The sequence below is a fragment of the Polistes canadensis genome, unplaced genomic scaffold (genome assembly GCF_001313835.1).
Source record: "Polistes canadensis isolate GaletaPanama2010 unplaced genomic scaffold, ASM131383v1 scaffold_16, whole genome shotgun sequence".
Classification (NCBI taxonomy): domain Eukaryota; kingdom Metazoa; phylum Arthropoda; class Insecta; order Hymenoptera; family Vespidae; genus Polistes; species Polistes canadensis.
This window is the reverse complement of record NW_014569563.1, coordinates 388,748-416,100: the sequence shown is the minus strand read 5'-3', so window position 1 is coordinate 416,100 and position 27,353 is coordinate 388,748. Positions and strand designations below refer to the sequence as shown.

Sequence of the window (27,353 nt, the reverse complement as noted above, 5' to 3'; positions counted from 1 at the left end):
ATCTATATTATCTATCTATCTATCTATTTCTTTCCCTCCTTCTCTTTTTTTCGCCTTTTCACCTGAGGAATTATCGCGCGAGAGAAAAAAAAAACGTAATCTTTTTTACATTTTGATATAGAACGATTTAACGTGTGTTTTCGATTCTCATAAGAATGTTGGTCAAGAATATCGGGTAGAGTCTCGGTCGACGGAACGTACACGACGTGAATATAGGCACGTTCGCGAATTGTACTCAGCCCGTTTACGCGGATATATGATATTTTACGAACGCGCTGCGTCGACGGAAATTGTTTTCCTAGTTGACAGCAATGCAGTGTTGTTTAAGCGTGCCAGGATCAATAACTGGCAACAGCCTCATGTGGACTTTTGCACGACCGCGAACCTAGTGTACGGCGCAATCGCTGTACGAAACATTATGTCCCGTTCTATCGTTTGCACTTATCTTCTTCCCTCGTTCTTCCCCCTCTACACATTCCTTCGACCTAACCTCCTGCTTTTCGCTTCGCTGTTGCTTAGCGCGTAAGAAACGTGCTTCAAAAACAACGTCTTCGCATTGGTCGAAAACTTATATTCGACAACGAATCATCGAATTTTCCAGAAAATATTTACATATAATATTACTCCTATCTTGTTCTTTTTTTTTGTTTTTCTTAATTACAATAATTACATTTTACAATATACTTACATATTTTATTAACAATTTTTTTCTATTTTAAATATTCACTCGCAATGAGAAATTATTTTAAAGGACAATTCTCAACGCACCTTAAGAAAAATACGCTCGATACAAATGCTTACTTCTTTTATTGGTTTTAAACGCGAATGCATTAATCGACGGGAATCTTTCTATATCTGTCTAAAGATTGGTCGAAGGCTTTCATTTCATTTACAATTGAAATCGTGGTAATTCAAATAATTATTATCGAAGATTATTTAATATAATTATTTTTTATCGAATTTTAATAATAAGAAATTACAAAATCTTCATCATTTTAAGTTATTGAATTATAAAGATTTATATAAATTTGAATAAATGGAAATATATATTTCAATTGATATTTTTTTATCTTTTATCGAACACACACACGCATCATAAATGTTTTATATTTTATTATTTTTTTATCGAATTAATTTTTGTTTTATTCGTTATAGAGACAATATATAAATGATTAACTAATTATATTCACTTTGATTTATAGTAATGAAAAAAAAAAATTACAACTACTGAAGAAATATGGACTTGTTGATTCATTTCTCTCGCCTTATCGAGATGGAGTGATTATGCAACAAATGTTATTTTTAAATCAATATAAAATGAGACAATGTAATAATGTGATATATTTTCTATTCTTTTCTAATAAATAGAAATATATATGTACACATATACTGCGCATATAATGTTTACACTTGGACAATTATATTTATTAAACTAATGATAATATTAGTAATTATAATAAAATGTGAATTAATGGTTAATTCTGTGAAAGTTATCATTTGAATAGAGGTATAAACATTTTGTCTTTTCTTTTTTTATTAATTAAATTTATTATAAGTATGTTATTTATCCTACAAGAATATTCCTTGTTCTATCTTTGCAGTGATATTCTACGCTGTGCGGTATGTTTATAAACATAGTATTCAAACATGGAAATAAATTACGACGAGGATGTATCTCAAAATCCATTTCTAGAAAAACTTAGGAATTATTACGAACCAACTTTACGATTAGCTGCACACAAAGGTTGGATTGTCTGCGTACCTCGTTATGGTACTTTTACAAAAGATATTTTATACAAAGAAGATGTAGAGGAACATATTTTGATACCGGATTATGACATGTCAGAAACTTCATTTCGTTCTTTAAGCAATAAAAATGTCAAGCTCCAAAATAGAATATTAACTATAAATTATGAAACATCTGATTCATATTCTTTACGTTTACTTTTTGAGGAGACATTTTATAATAATGGTTCATGGAAGTATAAAATATGGTAAATACAACTATATTTTCACAAGATTATTATATGTTTAATAGTAAATTTGCATTAAAAATAAATTGAATCTATTTTATAAGTATATATAATTTAAAATACATTTACGTATATTGCAGGTGCATAGAATGTCCTATCAATTGTGAATCGCTATCGTCGTATAATCATTTGACTATAGTAACGAATCTACAAGATGCCATAAATTTACTTTGGTCTGAAATTAATGAAAAAATGTGCAATACTTTAGAATTAAATTTAAAAGAATTTCAGCAAATGTACTCAAACATTGAAGATACGCCATTAGAAACATTGAAGGATTCCGTCTTTCAATTATATTCGAACTGCATTGAAATGATACTGCAGGATAAGAAGTTTAATGATACAAGTACTACTTCCACATATCTCATTCAAAATATAAAAATTGCAGTTGAAACATATATATTACATGCATTAAGAAAAATTCTTCAAAAATCAATATCTATTTATATGGCTGATGATGATGCTAATTTAAATAAAATAATAAGGAATTTAACTGACTTAAAATTTGATGATTTAGGAATAAATTTAGATCTATGTACCAATATTCACAGAGGAAAATTAGAGTTATCGCATATAGTTTGTTATATGACTGTCTTAGAAAAACTTCAATGCCTTAGGAGAAGTATTCGTTATATATCTCAAGGAGTATCTTCTATTTCATCGGATGATTTACTACCTATACTAGTATACCTTGTCATCAAAACTAGTTTATCAAATTGGATAGCACAAATAACTTTTATAAAATATTTTCGCTTCTCAGCAAGTAGTATTAATGAAGCGGATGAACTTGCCTACCTAACAACATCTTTAGAAGCAGCAGTGGAGTATATAAAATCTGGTGCATTAATGGAAAAAAATAGAATTAGTCAGATCTCTGATTCGGAACAAAAACTACAAACTGAAAATGAACAGCGCACATCTTTGGATTATTTATTTACATGCATAACGAAAGGTGATTTATCAGAAGTAGAAAATTTATTATCATCCGACCTTATCAGCTTGTATAATCACATTCCTTTATGTCACCCATTGTGTACTTGTGAGTCTTGTGAAGTATCTTTAGCTAAAAATCGTCTTTTAAATCGACCAACAGTATCCTCAAAAAACGAACACGGTTCAACTGCCCTACATATAGCCAGCTTCCATGGAAAAGTAAATATTGTAGATTATCTTTTAAATCATGGAGCTGGCACTAACATAACTGATAATGATTTACACACGCCTCTTCATTGCGCATTGATGAAAGGTCACCAAAATATAGTATTATTACTTTTACATGCAAATGCAAATCCTATAATAGTAGATAATTATGAAAATACAGCATTACATCTAGCTTCTGATCGTGGACATGAAGATTGTGTAAAAGCTTTGCTTTACTTTGCAGAACATACAAATTTATATCTTAATGTTAATTCTCCTAATATTGATGGTGATACACCACTACATCGTGCATCTAAGTGGGGATACTTAGGTATCATAGAGGTTCTTCTAGAATACGGAGCAGATTACAAAATCAAAAATAAATGGGGCCAAACATCTTTTGATGTTGCACAAGGTGAACGAGTTAAAATACTATTGCAACGTATTGCACCAAATGTTGTAGTTCCTTCTACCATAAAAGTTCATCATTCATCAACAATTTTACAATTATCTTTAAAAACTGAAAATAAACTAAAGTCTAAATACTCATCTGACATGAATATTAGACAACAAATCAACAAATTATTTTCTGCAATTAGCGAAGGCGATATACACTTAACAAATTACTACCTTGGATGGAGTAATCAAAATGAACAAATGACAGTAAGATCAGATCTTTGTCATCCATTATGTTGCTGTGAACGATGTGCTCCAATGCATGAATATTCCGAAAAAAAGAATAAAATACCAGCAGTAGTTTTTAGTTCTTACAATGATAATGGCAAAACGGTTTTGCATGTAGCGTCTACTGTTGGATCTTTAGAAATAATTCAATTACTTCTAGATGCAGGAGCGGATGTTAATGTAACAACAAAAGTTGAAGGCCACACTCCATTACATTTAGCTTGTTCAGCTAATAAAATACAAGCGGTAAAAATAATTTTAGATTGTGGAGTATGCAATATAAATGCCAAAGATTCTAACGGAGATACTCCTCTTCATTTAGCAATTAGAAATGTCAATATAAGAATCGTTGAATTGCTAATTCGAAGTGGTGCTAACACAAATATTCGTAATTTACAGAATGTAACACCGCGTTTACTGCTTGAAAAACAAAATTCTAAAGAAGTTCTTAGAATATTAAAATGTGACTCTTTAGAATATCCAAGTCATTATTTATCAGGTATTGATTGATTCATTGATTGATAAATAATAAAAGTGTCATCATTCTAAATTGATCGATTTCACTAAAGTGATTAAGTTATTGTCGCATTAATAGAAATTATTAGAAATTTTATTCTATTGCTATACTGTTTTTACATTTTATTTTTATATATTTACATTGTGTACATATTTTGAACATATAATTTACGTGAAAATGAATATTAATTATTACTTTACAATTTTATATTATTTTACTGCAACTCTGAAAAGTTACGACTCATAGTCTATGCACCATTATTCTAAAGGATTCTGTATTTAATTTTAAGTTATGTGTAGCAAGTGCCTTTTATCTTAATATTATTTTTATTAAGTACTTCTATAATTACTATATTATATCAAATTTATTCACAGTGTACATTCCATCATGGCATTTCATAGCATTTCATTTGTACTTTTATTTCATTTATAAAAAATTATATTGACATACACAGATTCATAATTTAATTATTTTCATTTGTTAAATGTTGTCTAGATAAATATTTCTCAGCCGATGATTTACAGAGAAATACTAGTAGTCTACTAAATGTTTATAAATTTGTTTATATTTATTAAATATTTTTTTATCATTTTTGAAAAACTATATATATATTAAATTTGTTAAACGCTACAATAATTATATTTTACTAAAAAAAAACACCCGCTCTTCCTTCAATTTTTTTGTTCAATATTTTATTTAATTCTTAATAAAAAAATGTTTCATTTTTATAGGTCTGCGGTATATATACTCGAGTTACTTGATTAAATTTTTCTACTTCTATAAATTATTAATAATTATTTTAGTCATGGTTTCATCAATTAATATTTTTTTTACATGTAGGGTTATTTTGTAAAATCATTTAGTATGAAAAATCACAGAAATACGAAGGCATTTTAATGATCATAAAATGATCATTAAAAATTTAGAAATTTCATTGAATATTGTATAATGTTACGCTTATGAAAAATTTAAATAACTTCTAGCATAAATAATATAATAATTTTGCTGCAATCTGTTATCAACGTAAACAGTTACACAATAATAAATTGTTAATAGTAAATTTATGCTGCCAATCGTTCAACAATACAACATACTTATTTTTTCCTTCGCTAATATGTACACATTATTTTCTCAATAGTAATATATAAATTATACAATTGTATGACTGTACAAAAGAATTCAATTTTTAAAAAGAACAACTTATTTTTATATGTCTCTTATCCAATCATATCAAATTGCACAAGTGAATTTATATTTATCTGTGTATGCGCACATATTGTATATGTAGATTAAAACTGATTAAGATACTAGCAATAACTTATTGTAATGACTATGAAACAGATATGTATCGAGTCATGATCAATACGGAAGTGCCATCTTGAAACGTTTATAAGTTCAATTTTGGTTTGCTTTTATCTAACAGGATTGCATTCTTGTTAGTTATGCAAACATTAAAATGTTTATGAGATAAATTTTTTTTCGAATATTTCCTTGATACTTAGGAAATAGTTAAAATCTGTATAATAACAACATATCAGTAATCTAATTGTAAGAAAAATTAATATTATTATTATTTATTATTTAAAAAAGAATAACTTATCGATATAAATTATTTATTAAATAATTAAATAAATAATAAATGATTAATTAATTTCTTACATATTTTATTAAAATGTAAAAATTTTCTTTATCTCAGGATTATTATTAAGATTAAATCATTGTAAAAAATTAACAACATTTGTGTAATTTTTAATCTTTCGTATCATAATCAGTCTCTCCCACATAAATATTTGTAATAAATAATAAAATTACTTAAAGTGATGGTAATACCAACGTCGATGATTCGACAATTTTTTTTTTTTCTTGCTTTCTCCTGTATCCTCGATATCTACCTCGATTTGGATTCCAATTAACAGTCCCATCTTGTACTTTTTGTGGTGATGAAGGAATCACTTCTTTTTCTTGTATTTCATTCTCTTCTATTTCGTTAAGATAAACAAAATTATATTGTACATGGTAATAACGCTTTAAAGTTGGCTCATTACGAAACTTTTGCATTTGAATCCAAATGTGACATAATAAACATGGAAATCTGCTAAGCCAATATTCCGTAAATTTTTCGGGAATTTCACCTAAACTTTTTTGCGCAGCTGGCATTAATTCTCTATAATGATGTTTCTGTAAATATCAATCACAAAATTATACCATATTTTTGTTATTAGGCTTTGTAAACTATTACATATTTATTAGATATTATTAGTCATTTTGATGTACCTTATTTCGTAATGCTCTTAATAAGTCTCTTACATTATCACCATGATAACTTCTATACTTTCGAAGATCCGCCGCTACTTCATTGTCAATATGCATTCTCCAATCTCCTTTGACAACTCGTTGATTACCACTTTCAAGAGCTAACAATACTGGACTATCAAGTTGTTCTTTCTCAACACGATCACTGACATCCTAAATTATACAAAAGATGTATAGAAATATATTAAAATTCTATTATATAGGTATATTATTCTTATTATAACAATAATTTTACATACTTGAAAGAAACTAAGTACTTGATTAGGATTCCAAAATAATGGATGATTATAGACTACTGTAGCTGGTGGTCGTTCTGACGGATCTTCAGAAATCATTGCTTTTATAAGGCTTAATGCTAATTCTTTATCACTTTCAGATATTTTATGTAACGCTGTTAAATCACTTTCCCCACCTATAATACATATATATATATATAAGATATTTAAGCATTGATCTAAGATCGTATAGATATTTAGATTTATTAAAATATTACAAAGTATGTTGGCTTGTCTTCTTAAGGAATCACCAAATGGATGTTTTCCATCAGAAAGAACATAATAGAAAACACAACCAAGAGAAAAAATATCAACAGCACACGTCGTTCTTTCTCCATTTAGCATCTCTGGTGCTATCCAACCATCTGTTCCAGTTACACCAGAACGTCGCGAGAATGATACACGACCAACTTGTAGCTTCTTGCAAAGACCAAAATCTGATATCATTGCTCTGACTTCTCCCCGTGGTCCAGGAACCGATAGAAGGACATTATGTGGTTTTATATCTCTATGAACTATAAATATATAATAAGTAATAGCTAAATATTATAAAGATTTTATTAAACATCAAATGAAGAATTACCAATATCTAAAAGATGTAAATGTTCAAGTCCTGATGTAGCCTGTCGTAATATATTTTTCTCTGATATTTTTTCTCTGTCATATTTTCCTACTACGTAATCTTGTAAAGTAGCTTCTGCTAATTCTAAAGCAATATATCTAAACATTCTATCATGTTCTGTGCAAAAATATCGTACAACGTTAGGATGTTCGTCCGATTCTCTAAGAAGTGCTACTTCACGATCAGCTAATGTGAAACAATCTGGTAATAATCGCTTAACTGCTACTGATCGGCCATCAAATTCACCTCTGATACAATTATAATGATAACATATAATAAGAAAATTCTCATAAAGAGATAGAAGAATTAAAAATATAATTCTTTACTTACTTATATACAAATGTTCCCTCGCATCCTTTACCTAACACTTCACTGGTATTAAAAGTAATCTTCCCCACCCTTACTAGACCTTCTCCCATATCTTCAGGAATAACAATGTTACTACGTTTACTATTACTGTTTGTGCGACTATTTTCTCGTGAACCCTGAAGATAAATCATTTATGTTACAAAAAAAATATGGATAAATTTAATCATGTTATTTTCGTAAAAATTAAAAGTTATTATATAATAATGAATTTTATAGTTTTTCAAAAATAATATATAATAATCAATATTCAATGTAATATCACACACCTGTGACAGCTGTTGAAATTCTTTAAATTGTGCATTGAAATACCAAAACATTGTAACTATACATCCAACAAGTATAATAAGTGCTAATTTTAATCCTTTGTTCTCTTGTTGATTAAGCCACTTTTTGCTTGCTCTATAGCTTTCAGCTAAAATTTTATGCCAATTTCCCTCTTGAATTCCATCATCAGCTATTGATGTATTATAAGCTAATGTAGTTGGTAAATGCGTTGTTAAATTCAAGGATGATGTTTCTATTGGAAGTACTTCAGAACTTCCAGTAATTTGAAGTGGTTGATTCTCAGAATTATATTCCGCTGGTATTTCGTAATAGCCTGTTAAGTTTAGGAAAATTCCAAAACACAATAATGAAATTATTCGCATACATTCACTATAATTATTATCATATAATCAAAATATTCATGTCATGATTATAATTAATCATATTACCTAATGTGATAATATTACTTTGCGGTGTAATACTTTGATACTCATCATTAGCAATATTGATATTTCCAACAACTATATGATCCCCGAATAAGGGAATTCTGTTATCATTTTTATGAATCTGTGCAATTGTTAATGGCCCTTCTAGCAACAAATATCCTGCTTTACTTGATATAGTTGCAGTTGTTGAATCAACTAAAGACGGTAAAGCATAAAATCCATATTCATGTTGTCCGATATATAATGTAGGGCTAAGAAACATGAAACAAATTCGATATAATAATAACACATATTTTAATATTAAAAACTTGAGGAAAGGTTACTCACAACAATTGAATATAATTTGGTTTGGTTACAAAGTGTTCTAGTAAATTATCTAATGTTCCTTCTGCAACACTAGTGAATGGTAGAGTTAATAGACCATCCTTAGTGACAGTATAAGTTGCTACAACTGGACTTTCTAAATTTAATTGCCATAAAATTGAGCCTAGCCTTTTATCCAATGTTACAACTCTGCCTGTTGAGCTTGTAGTAAAATGTACTAAATCTATAAAATGCGTAATGGTATTATTATTATTGGAATTATATCAAATCTTTATTACTATTATCTCTTAATAATTATTAACCATAATTTTCATCTTCATTGTTCTCCATTTTCGCTGCAGAATAATCATAAAATGTTACATTCCATTGTCTATCTTTTTGTTTACTATCCACCATTATGATATTATATTCTGTGCGCCCGATAAAAATAACATCTTGAATTTCTACAGGACATGTATTTGCTACGTTATCAAAACCTAAAACTTGTTCTCTTCTACCTGTCCTAGGATCAACTGTAAACCATGTATCAATCTTTCTACCAGTATATAATATACCATCACTGCTACGACAAGGACTATTAGCTACTAATTGTGGAATAGTAAAAGGTAGTTTTTTAAGAGCTTCTGAGTCTGTTCCAAATAAATATAATGACCCATCTTTTGGATCTGGTAGAAAAATAGGCCTAAAAGTAAAATTTTCTATTAATATTTATTTAAAAGATTTCAAATATGTTACTACAGTATAGGAAACACAATTTATCACTTAAAAACAAAATTACGTACATTGCAGTTTTAGAGCAATTAATTGGTACTTTGACAAGTGGTTCTATAACAAAAATGAAGATAAAGATAATATGAAATAGAATAAAAATTACATTGATATATCTGACATGATATTTTATTTTTATGTAATACCATCATCCTGTTTCCATCGTATTTCACCAGACCTTTGACCGACTCCAATTAATGCACCATCCAGAGTAGAAAAAATAATAAGCGGGTCATCTTGTTCGCAAGCAAGTCCAGTATTGTGATTCTAGATACAGAAGATCAATTACACAACCATCTTTATTTCTCATTAAAAGAATTCAAAATAGTAATAAAAAAAACATGAATTAATATAAATGTTTAAGTAAGTTTGAATTTGTGAATGCCATCAATAGATTAATATCCGATATAATATTAATAAAAAGAATTGTACATTTCAAAAATGAGTTACTGTATACTGTGTGTTTACACAATGGATTAATCAAATATTATACATATGTGCATACATACATTTATTTGAAAACAAATAGATAAATCATGTTATGTGAATTTATATGCATACACACCTCCTGCACTTGTTGAGATGCAATATTTGAGAAAATCGTTGCGGTAATAAAATATAAAAATATAATTAAACGTTCGTACGCCATATCAAAATCGGCGTTTTAATTTAGGAGTAAAAGCTAGGTTATGTCCGACTCCTTGGAAAATATAAATTTTATAAAATATTCTGACCACCTCCATACAATAACAATAAAAGAAGTGATACACTGATTGTCCATCAAAAAATCTATTAATTATCGTTTAGATTTTAGATATGAGTTCACAACTTCAACGTTTTTTAATATCACTGACACAATAACAAAAAAACTAACATCATCCTTTGATCCCGAATAATGTTTATTACTCTCTTATACTTCGTGTTTTCATTTCGTTAACAAGTTATTCGTTAAATAAAAATTATTTTAACAATTTTTACTTATAATTCTTTATTGTCATAATGATCCACCTCTTTTTCGTAAAACTAGCAACAAGTAGCAGTAAAATCAAGGCGCGCGTCCACGTATTGATATTTAAAATTCGTACTAAGAATTGCAAAAAAAAATAATCCCTATTGCGTTTATAATTATTCTATGACATTATAGGATTTTAATATCTAATTTTCATTGATTGTGATTTTATACAAAGATATTGTAAATACAAGAATAAATAATTCATCAAAAGTGTTCTATCTATCGCAGAAAAGTTGGCATAGAACCTCAACAGCAGAAAAAAATGAATAAGTACTCTTAATTGCACATTTAAGATCTATAATTGCACACTTTATTAATTAATTATTTAATCAGTTATTAATAATTGAAAAAACAAAAATTTTTTTTCTCATTTCTAAGCAAAGCAATGAAGTTTTCTATTATTTTTTGTTTTCAATCAATTGCTGACTTTTTGTTTGTCCGGTTCCTCAACTTTATTTTATCAAATATTTTTTATTTATCGTTAATTAGTTGAAATTAATTATTAAACTTTGAATAATTATGAAATGGCGACGTCATAAGTGGGAGATATGTTATACACATGCGCAACCACAAATTGAAGTCGCAAGCACACTTGGAAAAAAATGAAAGTAAAGTTGGTATACCTGCAGGAGATATATTTAAAGTTAATTTCCAAAGTAACAACCTATAAAGTAGTGAAAAGAAATAAATTAATCATTCATAATATATAAACAATAGGTAAATATTTTTTTCTGCTGTTGCGGTTCTATGCCAACTTTTTTGTGGTGTACGCTACATCTGTCTTTTTTATTGCCGAAACAAATTTTTATTGTTCAAACAAATATATTTATTTTTTTATTGTCGATAAAAAAGAATTTTATTATGAAAAAGAGGTAATGTATATTTTTGTTTACATTATTTTTATGAATTGAGTATAAGACTAATGCAATGATTACACAAAAAAAATCTTATTCTCATAATTAGAACAGTCGATATACATAGGCTGTGAAGATGGTTTCATGAATTTCTTCAATTACATTAAAGCGTAATTTTTTTTATAAATTTTATGGCTAAGGAAGAACCTACATATTTCGAAACATTCACTCCTTGATACTGATGATACGTAAGTGAATGGTATCTGATATCTAATCAGCCTTATACAATTTTATTAATAATATATATAAAAAAGAAGTTATTTCGCTTTTGTAGAAGAACGAGACCTCAAATTCTTTTTAGTTGCTTGATCCACTTCAGGTAATTCATCATCTTCAGACAAAGTTGATTTTTTACCTAAAAGCACAAATTATTAGTAAACACCAACTGTAGATATCTATAAAACTCAAATATCTATCTTATATTATATTCAAACTTACCTTCCTTTTTTTTCAACTTTTGTTTCGGTTTTACTTTCGTAATAACAGGAGTTGTATTTTCTCGAGCGCGTTTAATTTGTTTCATGACGAACGAATGTAAGAGATAAATTTGGAAAAATACAATAACACTTAAGACAATATACTGTACAATAGGAATATTGAAGTTACCGGTGGTGTAATCAAATGAACTTTCAATTTGATTGAATCCATATAAGAATACTAAAACTGCAAGTACTAGAGATGCGATACGAACAAACACATATACTGAATTCGCAATCAGGAATGATACTGTAAACAAATTTATATATATATATATAACAATATTATTTTTAATTAATATATGCAGAGAGAATTTAAATGATTTATGCAAAACTCACTTCTCGTTGTATTTTCTTTCTGATTAACAAAGTGATTAATTCTTGCAGCATGTAGTAAAACATCTCCAGTATAATGAAGGATAAGTAAAATGACGGTTACTTGTTGGAAACTGTAATAATCATAATAAAGAATTAATTATATTGATATAAAGTATTTAAGTATTTCATATGATGAAATTATAACATTATCATACTTCAAAAAATAGGCTGCGAAAGTGAAGAACAAGCCAATGGTGGTAAATATAACACGTTGTGCAATATCTTCTTTTTTTACTCGTTGAAAGTATAATTCTGGATAACAATGTAACCAGTAGGAAAGTTGTCCAATAAAAAATAGTTTTAAGGAGAACGATAAGAGTACTGGATAATCAGTCCATAAAGAAGTTATATTTAACAATAAATTATCTCTGAAACATTAACAAAGTTATAAGTACAGGTATTCTAGTTAAGATAATGTATCAAATAAGAGATCTAACTTTTTACCTGATTATGATATCAATGCCCCAAATAATTGAGAGCAGATAAAATACTATCAATTGACAGGATTCATTGAACTTTGCGAGTTTTACTTTACTTAAGTGAAGACGTTTTGATATTTTCTGCAAAGAATAGAGTAGATATTTTATAATAAAATATTTCTTTTTTATACATACTACATTTGATGCATGAATACTTACATCGAATATGTATTCTTGGAATACAGCATGCATTACAATAGTTATTAAAAAATAAAAAAATACAGCACATGCATCCTTCCAACCAGTCGTATATTTTAGTGGTAATGTTGGATCATTGGTAATTGCTGTAGAAACATTATGATGTATGGCAATAAACGTATAAGCCCATGGTGACGTGACCTGCAAAATAAACATTTACAAATTTTAAACTTTAATAAAAAATGTATGTACATTTATAAGACTATATTTTAAAAATTCATATATTTAATACAGAAGTAATTATATAATAAAATATAATAAAATCAAATTTTTTTTAAATATTTGATCATAATAAATATAAATTTAAGACATTACATTCATTAATAATTCAAATATTAATTAAATTCTACAAATATGATTAAGATGAACCGAAGACATTAATGTCAGAGAGTAACATATGTTCATAAGTTACTTACTGTCAAAGTCAAATAATTTAATTAAAACATTTCATAATTTTTACACAAATTTCGTGATTTTTATAACGCATAAAAATGAATTATTAAAGAAACGCAAAATAATAAACAATTGAAGTTAGTTTAATGATACAGTAAAGATAAACCGAATAATACGGACACTGACCTGCATCATTAAACCGATTACAAAAACCATAGCCACGCAGGCGACAATATCCGCGTGATTTTGAATAACAAATTCATGACTGAATATTGGTGGATTTTTGTTAGAATTTTTTCTTCCTTTAATCGTAACCATTTTTAGAAAAAAATCAATTTACTTTAGACGTGATAGTTTTGAATTGTAGCGTTGTGAGCGGCAACTCGTTTCACTCAACCGCTCACCACCGCACTTTGGCAGACTACTATCTGCTACTAACCACTGTTCACCACCTTACGTGGCTCTCGGTTTAAAAACGTTTTGACCACGTTCAACCACGTTGTCGATAAGAGGTGTACTTATGTTTTAACAATCATCAACTTTAGTTTCCTTTTTATACGTCATGCGGAGCTAGTGTATTCGAGTTAATTGTTAACCATTTTTAACAGCAGATGGCATGCACCTAACACGACACTAGCGAACCTATTAATAAATGTGCTATTATAAGTGAACTATATTATACCATATAAGTCTGCTTTTTTGTAATTTGCAGCGATCCTGGTGAATTGTAGAATTTTCCGTTATTTCAATCAACGAGACAAAGACTACAAGTACGTTATTATTGTTCTTGTCACAAAATCATTAATCATATAATCGGATCATATATATTTCTACGTGTGTGATTAATTCATACTTAATAGAATACTGTTAGTCTTACTTTATACAATAAATTTATTTATGTTATATCAAAATTGTATTGTTGACTTAGCAATAGAATAATTCTTTTGCATTTTATTTATATTACTTTTTCCTTTTTTCATTAAGGCATCGATAAAGGTACCGTCCAAGAGGGCTGTTCAGCCTTTTTGATATCATGAATGAGTCTAGGCAAAGAGGTAGCGATATGGAAGTAGATGATAATATTATTGCTCCGGTAGAAGTACCAATGGAAGTCGATGAAGATACATCTGAAAGAGATCCTAATGCATCTGCTAGTCTTGCAAGTGCAATGAAAGTTATGGCATCTTCTGGTACAGTTGGTTCCGTATCTATCAGTTTACATCCTTTGGTTATCATGAATGTTAGCGAACACTGGACTAGGTTAAGAGCTCAAGAAGGAACCGAACAATTAGGTATCTTGATCTTGCATTAATTTTTTTTATAACTTTGAGCTTATCATTGGATGATTATAATAACAAGTTTCTTTTTCAGTTTATGGAGCGTTAATAGGAAAACAGAAAGGACGTAATATAGAAATTATGAATTCCTTTGAGTTATTATTTACATGCATTGCTGATGATGTTATCATCGATAGGGATTACTATAATACAAAAGAAGAACAATTTAAACAAGTCTTTAGTGAAATGGACTTTCTTGGGTGGTATACTACTGGAGATATGCCCAATGAGAGAGATATTAGAGTACACAAACAGATTTGTGAAATCAACGAAAGTCCGGTACTTTTAAAATTGGATCCAAGACCAAAAAATACAGATGTAAGAAATACTTCATGAAATTAAACCGGTTCCTAAAAAATTGAAAAATATTCTACATATGTGCTGTACCTTTTATTACAGCAATTATCTGTTTCTATGTATGAGTCTGTGATTGATTTAGTTAATGGAGAAGCAACTATGCTGTTCGTTCCATTAACTTATACGTTAGCTACGGAAGAAGCAGAAAGGATTGGAGTTGATCATGTTGCCAGAATGTGCAGCAATGAACAGGGAGAAAGTTCTTTAGGTAAAATATTTTTTGCTTCTTATAAATTCTATTCCTTTATATTTTAAGGTTTTATATAATTTTTATTAAATATCTTAGTGGCAGAACATTTGGCAGCTCAACACAGTGCTATTAAGATGTTACATTCGAGAGTAAAATTAGTTTTAAGATACGTGCAAGCGGTACAGAATGGCGAATTAAAAGGAAATCACGAAGTTTTAAGAGCAGCCTGTTCTCTTGGATATCGTTTACCTGTGTTAAATAATCCTAAATTTAGAGCTGATTTTTATAATGTATGAATTTAAATATTTGTATTTTTTTTCTATATATTATATTTACGCAAATATATAATAATTTATTTGTATTTTATTTCAGCAATGCAATGATTTCGCTCTGATGACATACTTGGGCATTATAACCAAAGGTTGCAATAATATAAATCAATTTGTAAACAAATTTAATATACTATATGATAGACAAGGTGTTGGTCGGCGTTTGCGAAGTTTGTTTTTTTGATAAGTGAATGGAACATTTTGTTTTTTATACTTTCCTTTTCTTACACCTTATTAAAATAATAAACTCAGGATTTTTTGAAAATGAAATCATCAGTGCAATCGGTGAGTAAATTTTGCAAAATAATGGAGTACATTGTATTGAATACGGAATAAAGCGCTAAGCAGGTACACTCAAACTTTAGTTTTATAAGTTAATCGACTGAAGTAAGACGTTTCACTTATATGAAAAAAAAAAAAGAAAAAAAAATATAGCTAAACGTAATAATGAAGAATATTTATGATACTTATAAAAAATATTTGTATACCTTATTCGTATGCTTTGATTTAGAAACAATAAACCAGGAATGCGGTATCTCATTAATTGTGTTGTAGGATATATTAACTATCTCTAAGATGTAAAGTCAATAAAGCCTGTGATGCATTGTGTGAATTATATTGCTTTACTTCACATTCAGTTTTGTATTATGTTATAAATAATATTGAAAGAACAATTTGATATAATCTATCGAATATTAAGTAAAAAACATTTCATATGTCGATTATGTAATTGCATGTAAGTCGATTTATAGTGAAATTTTGTTTAAAATTAATTCCATTAGGCTTTTCTCTCTTATTATAATATAAAAAATAATAGATACTTTTTACATAAGTTTATACGGTTGCGTACGTTCAATACAAACATAATATAATACGTTCAAAAATGAGATACATATAAATAGTACATAAGAGAATTGTTTAATGAATACTTTCACTCGTTGTTTTGTAATGGAAGACCTCGTGTTAATAGATGCATTCTCCTTCACAGGCTACATTAATGTCTATTCCATATAATTAGATGTATACAAATTATTTAATATATAAAAGCAGCCTGTATATTTGTTTATAAAATATGACAAAAAATTGTTCTAAAATTCTATTCATTGTTGCAATACCTTAGCTGTAGAAAGTTGTAAACCGCAAAGATTATTCATCAAATGGGAAATTTTCTGATCAATACTCTTTCACTTTTTACACTTTATTTCTGAGATTGAGGCTTGCAACCTTATTTGCTAAAATTGTTTATTATTCTTAAACTAGAGTTTATTGTATTGTGCAGAGTTTTATTTATAGTAAAAGCAGTATCTTTGATTATTCTGGATGAAAAAATCTTATTCATAAAAGCGTAGAGTTCGCTTTTAAAATATCACTTTGGGAGTAAAACTTTGTCTCATTAAATATTGATATATCTGCTGCAAAAAATAGAATTTCTTTTTTATTTTTATAGGTGTATATAAATTTTGTGAAATATTTTTGTTATTTTTGGACCATATGGTTACAAATTGAGTATAGATAAACTTATTTTCTTTTAAACATAAAACATGTTTTGGATTTGTCTTCTTTCTTTTTTTCTCCTTTTTCTTAGCTTCTTTTGATATTAACGTGACGTTTTTCTGCTTGTACTAGCAATTACTCTTTGTGTTATATTTATATATATATATAATGTCTTACAAATTTTACTGTATAAAATATAGATCAGTATATATCGTGTTTTATTAATAATTATTTGCAAATATGTTTCATTGTATAAACAAAGAATTAGAATTGACATGTTATACATTCGTGTTACTAATATATCATATTGTACATCTGTCTAACTTTCTAGTTGTGCTATAGTTATTATCATTTCTTCTTTTTCTTTTCTTTTCTTTTGAATACTGTTTTTTTATATATTCCTATATAATCATTAACATTTTTTTCCCTGAAAAAATGCACTTTTTCATATATTTACAGAAAATATCAGAATATCTACTTTTACTTCGATAGGGCTATTTTGTACAGCTTGTGCAGTTGTGAGACATTGTATTGATATGCTAAATGATAAAGTATTTCGTTTTGATCATTGATCATTTTCATTTTTAAGTTTAGTCGAGTTCAAATCTTGGAAAGATAAAGTAGAAAAAGAAGTTACTTACTTTTACGCGATTCTTTCATTCCAACAATTTTGGATAAGAATAATAATGTTTTATTTGATGTTTTATAAAATTGACAGTATTAATGATTTTACATTCTAATTGTTTTATTGAGATTATGTCAAGGAATTAAATTATAGATTATATTTACAATGGTTTTAGTTTACCAAATTGATAGAATGTAAGAGTAGAACGTAAGTAACATCTTATTCGATCGTATACCTATATAAATATCTTATTACAATTCTTAAGTTTCAATTTTTTTCTTAGACCTGTTTTTTTCTATTATTATTTTTTTCTTTTAGTACCATATTCATTTCGATTCATTGTCGTCAGCTATTGACATTGTATTTTGTTCACGCGACATTAATAAGCTGTCCTCTATCATAGTAGCAAGAATATCTACTAAAACGGACAGCATTTGGTCAGGTTAAGGACTCAGCTTGTCCATGCCAATTAATTCTTCAAAAAGATTACTTCTATTTTCTACCCTTTTTTCTATTGCTTGTAAGGAAAACTTCAATGTAGCTGCAGCTAAATCACCTACTGACCATTGTCTGTCTAGAAGAACTCTACTTATCGTATCCAACTAAAATGTAAATAGTATTATTACTTTAAAGTTATTCTCTTCGTTTTATTTGAAAAATATAATTCGATTCTTACCTTAGATAAAGAACAATTTCCTGCGGTGTAATAAATTAATCTTGGTACACCTGCTAATGAAGCTGCTAGCCATTGTATGACAAGCTTCAATTGTGGATCACCTTTCAATCTTGACCCACAACCCCAATTGCCTGTTGCTACAGACAACAATCCGCCGATGTTTGAATTATTCTCTCGAGGTATCTATAAATATAATAGTTATTAGATTATTTTTTGATTTTATTTACTATACATTTGCATAAAAAATATATTACATTTTCATATGTAATATAATTTTATAAAAAATATATTACATTTTCATATGTAATATAATTTTATAAAAAATATATTACATTTTCATATGTAATATAATTTTATAAAAAATATATAGAATTTTTAAATATTGTCGTGATATTGTATGCAAGTGCATTGACATGCAGTAAATGAATATTTATGGAACATAAAGTATCATTGTTAATAAACTATGAGACAGTACATAAGAAAGAAGCATAAAAGGTAATATTTAGTTTCCTAATTTAAATATTGTGGTTAAAGTATTTGTTTTTCGTAAGCAAGCGATGTTCGACTATTGTTCTATGTTTTATCGAATTATTGAGCTTTTTAGAAGTTAAGAAGATAATTACTAATTTATAAACGATCGAAATATATTATCTTAATTTTCACAAATAAAAAAAGCACATTGTAAGGTAGATAGAATGAGAGACAGATAAATGTTATGTTAATTATTAAAGACTAGTTTTTGCTGAAGCTAAAGCAGTGTTTTTAATATTGATCATGCACGAATAATTAGTATATGTTGAAGTTCGTTGGTTTTTTCTTCTTCTTTTAATTAAAAATTGATATATTTGTCAGATTTAAATTACATATCTTTAGAGAGAAAAAGATAGATAATCGAAGTGATAGGCATCAGATAAAAGTTTGAAATTGTCGACGTTATTACGTTCATTTCATCATGCGTTAGATTGTTACATAGATATTTATGTATACTAATTCACAATATCATTATTGTGACTCTAACTAAGAATAAGTCTGCTCACTTCATTTACTAAATATTGTATGGACTTCTCTATAGGATTTCCATGCGTAGTATTATTGAAATTAGCTGATTCCGTAATATTATTATCATCAGTTCCAGATATCTTTCTATCTATAGACTTGGGTAGGTATACAGTAGTATAATCATCGACCAAGGTTTGATATACCTCAGAAGTGAATGCAACAGCTCGCAGTTTTCTGCGTTGACAATCCTTCGTATCCTTTGTTATTGTAGCCTCATCGTTCAGAGCATCTTCGTAATGTTCTATGTCTTCGGATTCAGTAACCTGTATGGTACAGCTTTAAATGTGTGTCTAATAAAATTTGAAATCTAACAACTCAATATTCATTTGTCTAATTTTCTCATTGAAATTTTTGCTTATTTTATTTATATTATAATTACGGTTATATATAAAAAAAAAATAAATTTTTATTGTCTCTCATTCTATCTCTCAATGGCGGTAGACGATTTAATCGAATGGAATTATTTTTTTATCATCTATTGAAAATAATAAATTTAGTAAGAAGAGAATAGACTTTTTACCGATTGTTGTCTTCTGCTTTTCTGACGTGCCAGTTCTAAACTTAAACTTCTCACAGCTAAAGCTAATTTGTGCCTTTGATTGATATCAGTCGAATCGATGAAAGGTTGTGGTTCACCTTCTTGAAGTGGAACACCTGCAAACGATTCGCTTAGAGCTCTTTTTAATAAAGAACCAGCGAATCTAACAACCGCTCTGTCTCGTGCATCCAATTCCCGATTTTCATCTGCTGCGATTGGATCTTCCAACCATTTTGATAATTGCTCGTAGACTTCTTCTAATTCGGAACAGAAGTCTAATAGAATAAGAATGAAAAATGTTCGATCAACGTATCGAAAATATCAAAGTTACATGTTTTGTATAAAATGTATTTTGACTTACCAGAATTATATTCGGTACTAAAACTATATCTACTACTAGCATTGGTTTCTTTTCTTTGAAACGCTGGTGGTTGACTTTGTCGGAATCTACCCAACCATTTTTGCTCTGCTTCCAAAGACTCTTTTAGAAAATCTTCGTCGACCGTTTCATCTCGCAAAACGAATCCCCTTGAACCTCCTCTTTTGAGCCTGCAACATTCGGTGACACAACAGTAGTTAACTTATTAGTAGCTAACAGATTGGATTATTTAAGTATAAATAAAAAAGATTTACTTGATATCCTGATCACAAACGTTACTTCCTGTGATACTTATCCCAACAGCGTAACTGCTTTCTCCGGAAGAAGTATTGGAAGTAGATGCACCAGTAGCTGTACTTTCTCGCTTGAGAGCTTCTTTCAATCTTTGTGCAAATGTACCTCGTCTTTCGGGTGTATCCAATTGCGAGCTATAGCGTCTTGTTAATTTTTGTTCTTCTTCGTCTAAAATTGATTACAAATTCTAATCAAAATGTTAATTGTAAGCGAATCCCGAGAACAATATTCGTTCTTCTACGTACCAACTTCTTCGTCCATTGTATCTTTTGCACTATGAAAACTATCCGTACTTTGACTATTGCAACTACTGTAAACAGACATTTGACCAAGTGATTTCCGAGTGACTGGTAAAACTTCACCGCTAGATCCAAGAACGATGAAACGATTTTTCTTGTTCGTACAACTGCTGTCCTTGCAAACTCTTCGAGGGCTTGCTGATCGAACGAATTTACCGTTCGGTTTTGTTCGAAGTTCAGTACCACTCGGTGATTTGCTCAATTCACTAAACGTCGTTGTTTCAGCTGTTACAATTAGTAAATATAATAGTTTAATCTAAATTATAATAGTAGGCATTACTAGGAAAGTAATAGTTTAAATTGTTCAATTTCTAACCATCTTTCGTGCCATCACCAGCCTCGTAGAATTTATTTTCATTCTCAATTTCAGGTGGAGTGCTACTAAAACTTTCACCAATCGGCGACAATCTCCGAGCTCCTAAACTCCCATCGGGATCTAATTCAGTTTTGATTGGATCTGTTGGGCTACTCGGTACGTGTCTTTGTCGGAATCCTAGAAGAGACTTGTTCATTTCTCTCAAAATGTTGTCCTCTTCGAATTGAGTTAACGGTAATCTCGAATAATCTTCTGGATCTATACAGCAAATGGTTACCTTAAAAAAAAAAGATAAATAATTAATTCAAATATTTTTTAAACATAAGAAAACATATGTTTATCACAATTAATATAATCAATTACAGTATTTGGTTTGGGAACAGCTTCAAATATTGCTCTGTTATGGGGATCGTTTATGATAGATATACGCCTAACATTTTCGACTACCAAAGCTTCGTTATCCTCCAAAGCCTCGACTGACAAAATTGCTGCGATCATTTCTGGATGAGTTGCTATCTGGAATAATAGATATTATATATTATGATTGATATTACAGATGTTATATACAGATATATAACAATTATTTTTTTCGTAATTTGATATATATATACTTATTTAATTAAACAATTATATTTATTTACATGTATGGTTTCTTGTGTGATATCACCATCGAGTATTCCACCCCCGAATCTCGCACTTGCGAAACAAACGTAAACGGTTTCTGTTTCTTGCCTTCCCAAACGACCTTCATGACGAATCGTTAATGGACAAAGTGGTATATTACTTTCGAGCCAATCTTCAATAGTCAACCATTGCTTTGATGTCATTACCTACGTACAAAAAACATAAGGGATTAAAATAATTGTTCTCTTTATTATTTCCTTTATTTGTTTGTTTATCCTGATTCATATCATTCTTAACAAACGCACTTTCATTTTACCTGTCTCGAAATAGTAACTCGCCCATCCAAAGCATCTTCGTTTTCGAGATAATCGTAGTAACGAAATATGCTTCTCAATTTTGCCTTCTGACAATTCCTAAAACATAGCAATATCTTCGTTAATATTTCGTCAATAATTATTATAATTATTTTGATTGGGATTTGACTCACGTGTGCAGATGTTTGAAGAAATTAGTGAAGTTGAAATCTCTTAAGGTGGGGTGTGTCTTTGTCGTTCTTTTTGGATACGTTGAGAAAAATGCATTAGCGATGAGAGAAGAGACAAAAGCGTAGCTGTACTCGACGCTATCTCCTAATAAAAAAAATATCAAATTACATTCTGTTTAGGTACATGTTTGTAAATGATCGCAAATGTCTTATTGAAATATTAGAAAGTATTTTTTATGTTTTAACAAATGTATTTGTCTTTTATTATTTTTAATTTTGTCTTTTTGTTAAATATTGTATAATTGGTTACCTTGTTGCTGTAGGCTGTAGTGTAAGCCCAGAGGAGGTTTTGTGGATCTCAAAGATTTAGCTCTCTCTACCATTCGTGGTATTGTTTTAGTGAATATTTGTTCCCGCTCGTTAGAGTCGAGATCCTCATCGAGAAATTTCCCTAATCCTGTAAACAACTCGGGGTCTTGAATGTCCTCTTCGGGATCTAGGCTTATGCTGAAACGAAAGTTTGCACTATTGTTTAAAATAATTAAATGAAATAGACAAACAAGCGCCACCTTTCGTAAAGCGCGAAGTAGAGAGCTCGTTTATAACTTCCTTTAGTTGGATCGTTAAGAATGTTTTTTTTTTTATTATTCTTTTTCATAAAAGATTCGCGAATATCATTTTAAGAGGATCATAAAAGATGAGACACTATAACGAGATCCTTTAAACGTTTCTCTAATACGCAGACGCGACAAGTTAGTCGTAAATTTTACATTCTTTTAAGCAGTAACATCAAACAAAATAAAATACAGGCGTGAGATCATCGACCGAATATAGTTTCGCGTTTGTGTGCATTGTCGTATCTTCGTCGAGTTAATTTTACAACTATGTCACACACAAACGGAAATATTATTATAAATTAAATAAAAACAAAAGATGAACATTATTTCTTCTTTTCTATCTATTTTTTTACAAATATTTTTTATTCATTGTCAGTCATTTTAAATAACGTAGAAACATATCTATATCTACGCTTGTATTATACGCAAGTACACGCGCGTGTGTCCTTCGTGTGTTTTTATTATATTTAATGCTACGTAATATAATACAATAAGATGCGTAAAATGTCACGCTTACTTGCACATGTCGTGCAATCTCTGCATCGCGTCCAAAAGATCCGTGGAGTTTTTGGCGAGTGCTGCTCTGTCCAATTGTTTTACCACAGCTGGCCACCATGGTAGGTCACAAGGAAGCATAACTAAAGCCATTGTAGCTAAAAATCTGTTGAGAGAGAAAAAAAAACAACAAAAGTTGTTCGTCATTTCGTTTAGTTGGAATTTTTTACATTTTTTGCTTCTCACCTATTCAAATGATTTTCTACTATTTAGGAAACACTATTAATAGGACAAAGATTGATCACGATGAACTGTTCACACCGTGAAACGCGTATTTTCTAATCGTTTGGATTTACGAGACATCACGATTGTCAGTTAACATTTTCTTTGGCATCTAGCCCACGGTGAGTTGTGTTCTATTTCGTATTGACCTATATATATATATATATATATATATATATATAGGTACATATATATATATATTTTCTATAGATATTATTATTGTATCGCGAGAGTGTGAATTTCTATCGTAAGAAGGAACGTTTACAGGCAGGTCTACGAAGGTGCCTATTAGATTGCAACGATGCTTAGAAACGATATCGACCCTTTTTCTCCCTAGCTTACCCTCTTGTTAAGGGTCTTTCTCGGCAAAATCTTTACTTGCTATGCTATCGTAAAAAATAGTCACACCAAAACTTAATACGACGATAATAATTCTGATAATAATGATAGCGATGACAATGGCGACTACGATGTTAATTAAAACGATTTCTTAATCCATTTTTATTATAAAACTACTATTATTAATGAAACATATTTTTTTATTTAGTATAATAAGAGGTATCAGATCTTATCTCTCAAATTATTTTGGACAAAATTTGCTTTATATTATTTATCTTGATAATATTGCAAAACAAAATTTAAATTTAATATTATTAATTGAAGCTGTTTTTTCTATTTATCTGCGAATTAATATCATAAATATTATCTTTTTTAATTATTCCTTTTAGTTGTTGAAAGTTTTATTATTTATTTAGATGAATAAATAAATAAATAAATAAATAAAAACAAAGAAATGCATTTAAAGGTCCGTTTGATCACATTACAAGAGTCTTCTCTTCTTTGGTGAGTCGAGAGGGTGCGTTACGTCCCGCGACATTTCGTAAATTCTACGCATGCGCGATGCACGTTGATATATAATTAGGCGCTTTCTCTTGCAGCAGGGGCGAGATGGACGTCGTTCGAGGTATAACGCACCGCTCCTCTCTCGATTTATTTTCTCGAACAGGGCATCACCCCGTTTATATAATCACCTTTCCTTCTTTATTCGCCGGCACTTTTACACATGCACACACTCTCCCTCCTTATTTCTCTTTTTCTCTGTTTATTCTCGTTTGCTCTGTTCGATTCTTCAAAGGAAGAAGAAGAAGAAGAGTCAGATCTTGAGACGCGTTGTCGCGGCGCCGCAAGGCACGACGCTCTGCGACCAACTTCTTTTTTGATCATTCACACGCCTGTACATAGTTGATATTTTTTTCCACCCCCTTCTAAGCGTATAAATATTTTTCTTTTGTAATCTTCCTTCTGATATCTCTCTAACTTTATCACAATTTGTTCCTCTCTCTCCCTCTCTCTCCTCTTCTCATTCTCTTTTTCTATCTCTCTCTTCTTTTTTATTTTTTTTTTTTTTTTTAATTTTTTTAAATATCTATATGCTATCACAAATTTGTATCTGTTTTATACCAATTGAATATCTTCTTTTTTTTTTTTAGGACCCTTCAAACTTTAGGCCGATCTTCATTTTTCTTTGATTGGAGTCACTATATACTTCTCTTTAATTACATTCCGGGAAAGAGGAAAAGGGTTAAAGCCAAAGGCATGGTATTTAATCTGAGCTTTACTTAAGGGCGCACGAAAGAACGAGCGCACTGCCACGGATGTTACTACTGCCGTTGTCGTACGTGCGTACGTCGTTTTCTTCATAGGATTTTGCCGGTCCCCGTAAACCCGGACTATCTATCCCTTCTCTTTCTTTATTCTTCCATTTCACCACCCCGCTAACTCGTTATTTATAGAACGGCGTCGGCGCCCTGGACAAAACCCCTATATGTATACAACTCTAATTGCACAGTTTCAAACGTTCCAGCCTAAGTAATTCTTCGTCGGTAAGGTCACTGCTTAACTAAACTTTCTACTTTATCAACACAGGTAAGACAAGAAATCATATTTTTTATTTATTATGGAATTTAAAATTACCGTAGGAACACTGACAAGGAACCTTAATAGCAGAAAAAAATGAATAAGTGCTCTCAATTGCACATTTAAGATATTTAAGATATTTTTAAGATTATCGATCAATTAAAGTAGATTTCTATTTTAACAACGGTGATAGTAAATTTCAGTTTATTTGCGGCCAATAACGATATTGAACTCTGTCTTGCTGATATGACATAATTTAAGCCAAATAAATTGTTATGGGAATAGTAACACATTTTAATATATAAATATAATACAATTTTATTATAAATAATATATATATATCTTATATAATTTTAATAATATAAAAAGTATATATTTTTAAAAATATTTATTGACAATATATAAAAAATACAGCTGGAAGCGAGAAAGAAATACCTTGAAGGATGTGGGTAAAAATTGCTAAACGCATATATGTGTCCTTAATCTACACAGGTAGCTTTCACTGGACGTATAGATGCGTCGTAAATTCACATAGATAGCTTTCGCTGGAGGCAAATATGCGTTCATAACACTCAAAGGGATAATTGAAAATTAAAGATTACACGGAGTTGTGAAGATCATATGCATTAACGATTTAATGTCACGTTGGTAACTAATAACCCACATTAGACTTGTTATTCAGACCGTTGTGGTTTTTTTTTGAAAAATAATATTTCATTAAAAAGTACTTTATAATATCATTAGTTCATGCATTATTATCATGTGTAATGTAATTTTCATAACGCAGGCTTTGAATGGGACGGAAGGTTAGGGAAATATAGATTGACATCCAACAGTGTTTGAACAACAGCATTTTAATAAGATTGAATTTATTTAGCCAAACTGTTAGTACATTGAAGTAAACCCAACTACAAAAGGTCTGAGTGCCGTTAGAGAAAGAGAGAGAGAGAGAGAGAGAGAGAGGATGAAATGAAATTTACAGTAAATCAAGTTCGTTAAAGTGGTTCTTAGAGAGATAGTCCTAGTTACATAGTTATAGCCAGATTAAGTTAACATTAGGGTCGATATATTTATTCCTGTTCTGGATGTGTTAACTGGTTGAGGGTACTCCAAATGCGCTTGACTGAATGTCGCATGTCACTTAGTTCGGTTGACGAAGGTAGACAATGGGGTAGGTATCTCGGTCGCCATAATTTGAATATCATCTAACGTTGTCATGACTAATAATCCTCTACTACTGAATTTTCTTTTGTCTACAAAACAATTATTTAACGTGTGTAAGTTATGATACTTTTTACGATATAATTAGATGATAATAAGTACAGAGTGAGCCAAAAGTTCTTGCATAATTTAAAAAAATTTACCACACCTGTTAGACTTTTTCTTTTTTAATCATAAAACTACCTTTACAGTTCTAATATATTTAAGATGATCTA

At 29.4% G+C, this 27,353-nt stretch overlaps 5 protein-coding genes across 15 annotated transcripts; 2 read left to right on the top strand and 3 right to left on the bottom strand.

The window, feature by feature from the left end:
* The first annotated feature begins 822 nt into the window (after positions 1 to 822).
* Positions 823 to 4,515, top strand: LOC106793658 (ankyrin repeat domain-containing protein 27-like). 5 transcript variants are annotated; one of them, XM_014760795.1, is made up of 5 exons: positions 823 to 906; positions 1,203 to 1,507; positions 1,602 to 1,994; positions 2,114 to 3,588; positions 4,018 to 4,515. In XM_014760795.1, the coding sequence occupies exons 3-5, from the start codon at positions 1,648 to 1,650 to the stop codon at positions 4,365 to 4,367; spliced, it is 2,172 nt and encodes a 723-aa protein (XP_014616281.1). In that variant the 5' UTR covers positions 823 to 906; positions 1,203 to 1,507; positions 1,602 to 1,647; the 3' UTR covers positions 4,368 to 4,515. The 5 variants fall into 5 exon arrangements, with proteins under 5 accessions (XP_014616281.1, XP_014616283.1, XP_014616282.1 ...); XM_014760797.1 differs by having other exon boundaries at positions 2,114 to 3,836; positions 4,018 to 4,127; XM_014760796.1 differs by having other exon boundaries at positions 824 to 906; positions 2,114 to 2,985; positions 3,418 to 4,515.
* Positions 4,516 to 6,064: 1,549 nt separating this feature from the next.
* LOC106793657 (serine/threonine-protein kinase/endoribonuclease IRE1) lies at positions 6,065 to 10,812 on the bottom strand. Its single transcript, XM_014760792.1, has 13 exons — positions 10,321 to 10,812; positions 9,902 to 10,022; positions 9,770 to 9,812; positions 9,290 to 9,669; positions 8,991 to 9,210; positions 8,667 to 8,914; positions 8,220 to 8,551; positions 7,915 to 8,069; positions 7,546 to 7,832; positions 7,181 to 7,477; positions 6,927 to 7,099; positions 6,649 to 6,840; positions 6,065 to 6,552 (listed from the first exon to the last, which is right to left on the bottom strand). Exons 1-13 carry the CDS (start codon positions 10,402 to 10,404, stop codon positions 6,187 to 6,189), a joined length of 2,898 nt encoding a protein of 965 aa, XP_014616278.1. The 5' UTR covers positions 10,405 to 10,812; the 3' UTR covers positions 6,065 to 6,186.
* A 780-nt stretch (positions 10,813 to 11,592) lies between these two features.
* Positions 11,593 to 14,157, bottom strand: LOC106793634 (translocating chain-associated membrane protein 1). Of its 2 annotated transcripts, none has more exons than XM_014760750.1 (7): positions 13,792 to 14,157; positions 13,174 to 13,353; positions 12,980 to 13,095; positions 12,691 to 12,903; positions 12,497 to 12,606; positions 12,117 to 12,407; positions 11,593 to 12,034 (listed from the first exon to the last, which is right to left on the bottom strand). In XM_014760750.1, exons 1-7 carry the CDS (start codon positions 13,921 to 13,923, stop codon positions 12,015 to 12,017), a joined length of 1,062 nt encoding a protein of 353 aa, XP_014616236.1. In that variant the 5' UTR covers positions 13,924 to 14,157; the 3' UTR covers positions 11,593 to 12,014. The 2 variants fall into 2 exon arrangements, with proteins under 2 accessions (XP_014616236.1, XP_014616235.1); XM_014760749.1 differs by having other exon boundaries at positions 11,593 to 12,036; positions 12,120 to 12,407; positions 13,792 to 14,154.
* A 91-nt stretch (positions 14,158 to 14,248) lies between these two features.
* Positions 14,249 to 17,358, top strand: LOC106793635 (COP9 signalosome complex subunit 6). Of its 2 annotated transcripts, none has more exons than XM_014760752.1 (6): positions 14,249 to 14,375; positions 14,590 to 14,897; positions 14,977 to 15,260; positions 15,342 to 15,507; positions 15,586 to 15,779; positions 15,862 to 17,358. In XM_014760752.1, the coding sequence occupies exons 2-6, from the start codon at positions 14,639 to 14,641 to the stop codon at positions 16,000 to 16,002; spliced, it is 1,044 nt and encodes a 347-aa protein (XP_014616238.1). In that variant the 5' UTR covers positions 14,249 to 14,375; positions 14,590 to 14,638; the 3' UTR covers positions 16,003 to 17,358. The 2 variants fall into 2 exon arrangements, with proteins under 2 accessions (XP_014616238.1, XP_014616237.1); XM_014760751.1 differs by lacking the exon at positions 14,249 to 14,375 and adding an exon at positions 14,388 to 14,471 and having other exon boundaries at positions 15,862 to 16,002.
* Positions 17,359 to 17,681: 323 nt separating this feature from the next.
* Positions 17,682 to 25,705, bottom strand: LOC106793633. Of its 5 annotated transcripts, none has more exons than XM_014760744.1 (16): positions 25,032 to 25,704; positions 23,965 to 24,149; positions 23,741 to 23,884; positions 22,917 to 23,113; positions 22,610 to 22,751; positions 22,439 to 22,535; positions 22,140 to 22,328; positions 21,862 to 22,014; positions 21,499 to 21,775; positions 21,129 to 21,407; positions 20,844 to 21,051; positions 20,572 to 20,759; positions 20,193 to 20,485; positions 19,816 to 19,935; positions 18,614 to 18,796; positions 17,682 to 18,539 (listed from the first exon to the last, which is right to left on the bottom strand). In XM_014760744.1, the coding sequence occupies exons 3-16, from the start codon at positions 23,869 to 23,871 to the stop codon at positions 18,381 to 18,383; spliced, it is 2,616 nt and encodes an 871-aa protein (XP_014616230.1). In that variant the 5' UTR covers positions 23,872 to 23,884; positions 23,965 to 24,149; positions 25,032 to 25,704; the 3' UTR covers positions 17,682 to 18,380. The 5 variants fall into 5 exon arrangements, with proteins under 5 accessions (XP_014616230.1, XP_014616231.1, XP_014616233.1 ...); XM_014760745.1 differs by having other exon boundaries at positions 23,965 to 24,134; XM_014760747.1 differs by lacking the exon at positions 23,965 to 24,149 and having other exon boundaries at positions 20,193 to 20,467; positions 25,032 to 25,705.
* Between the last annotated feature and the right edge of the window lie 1,648 nt (positions 25,706 to 27,353).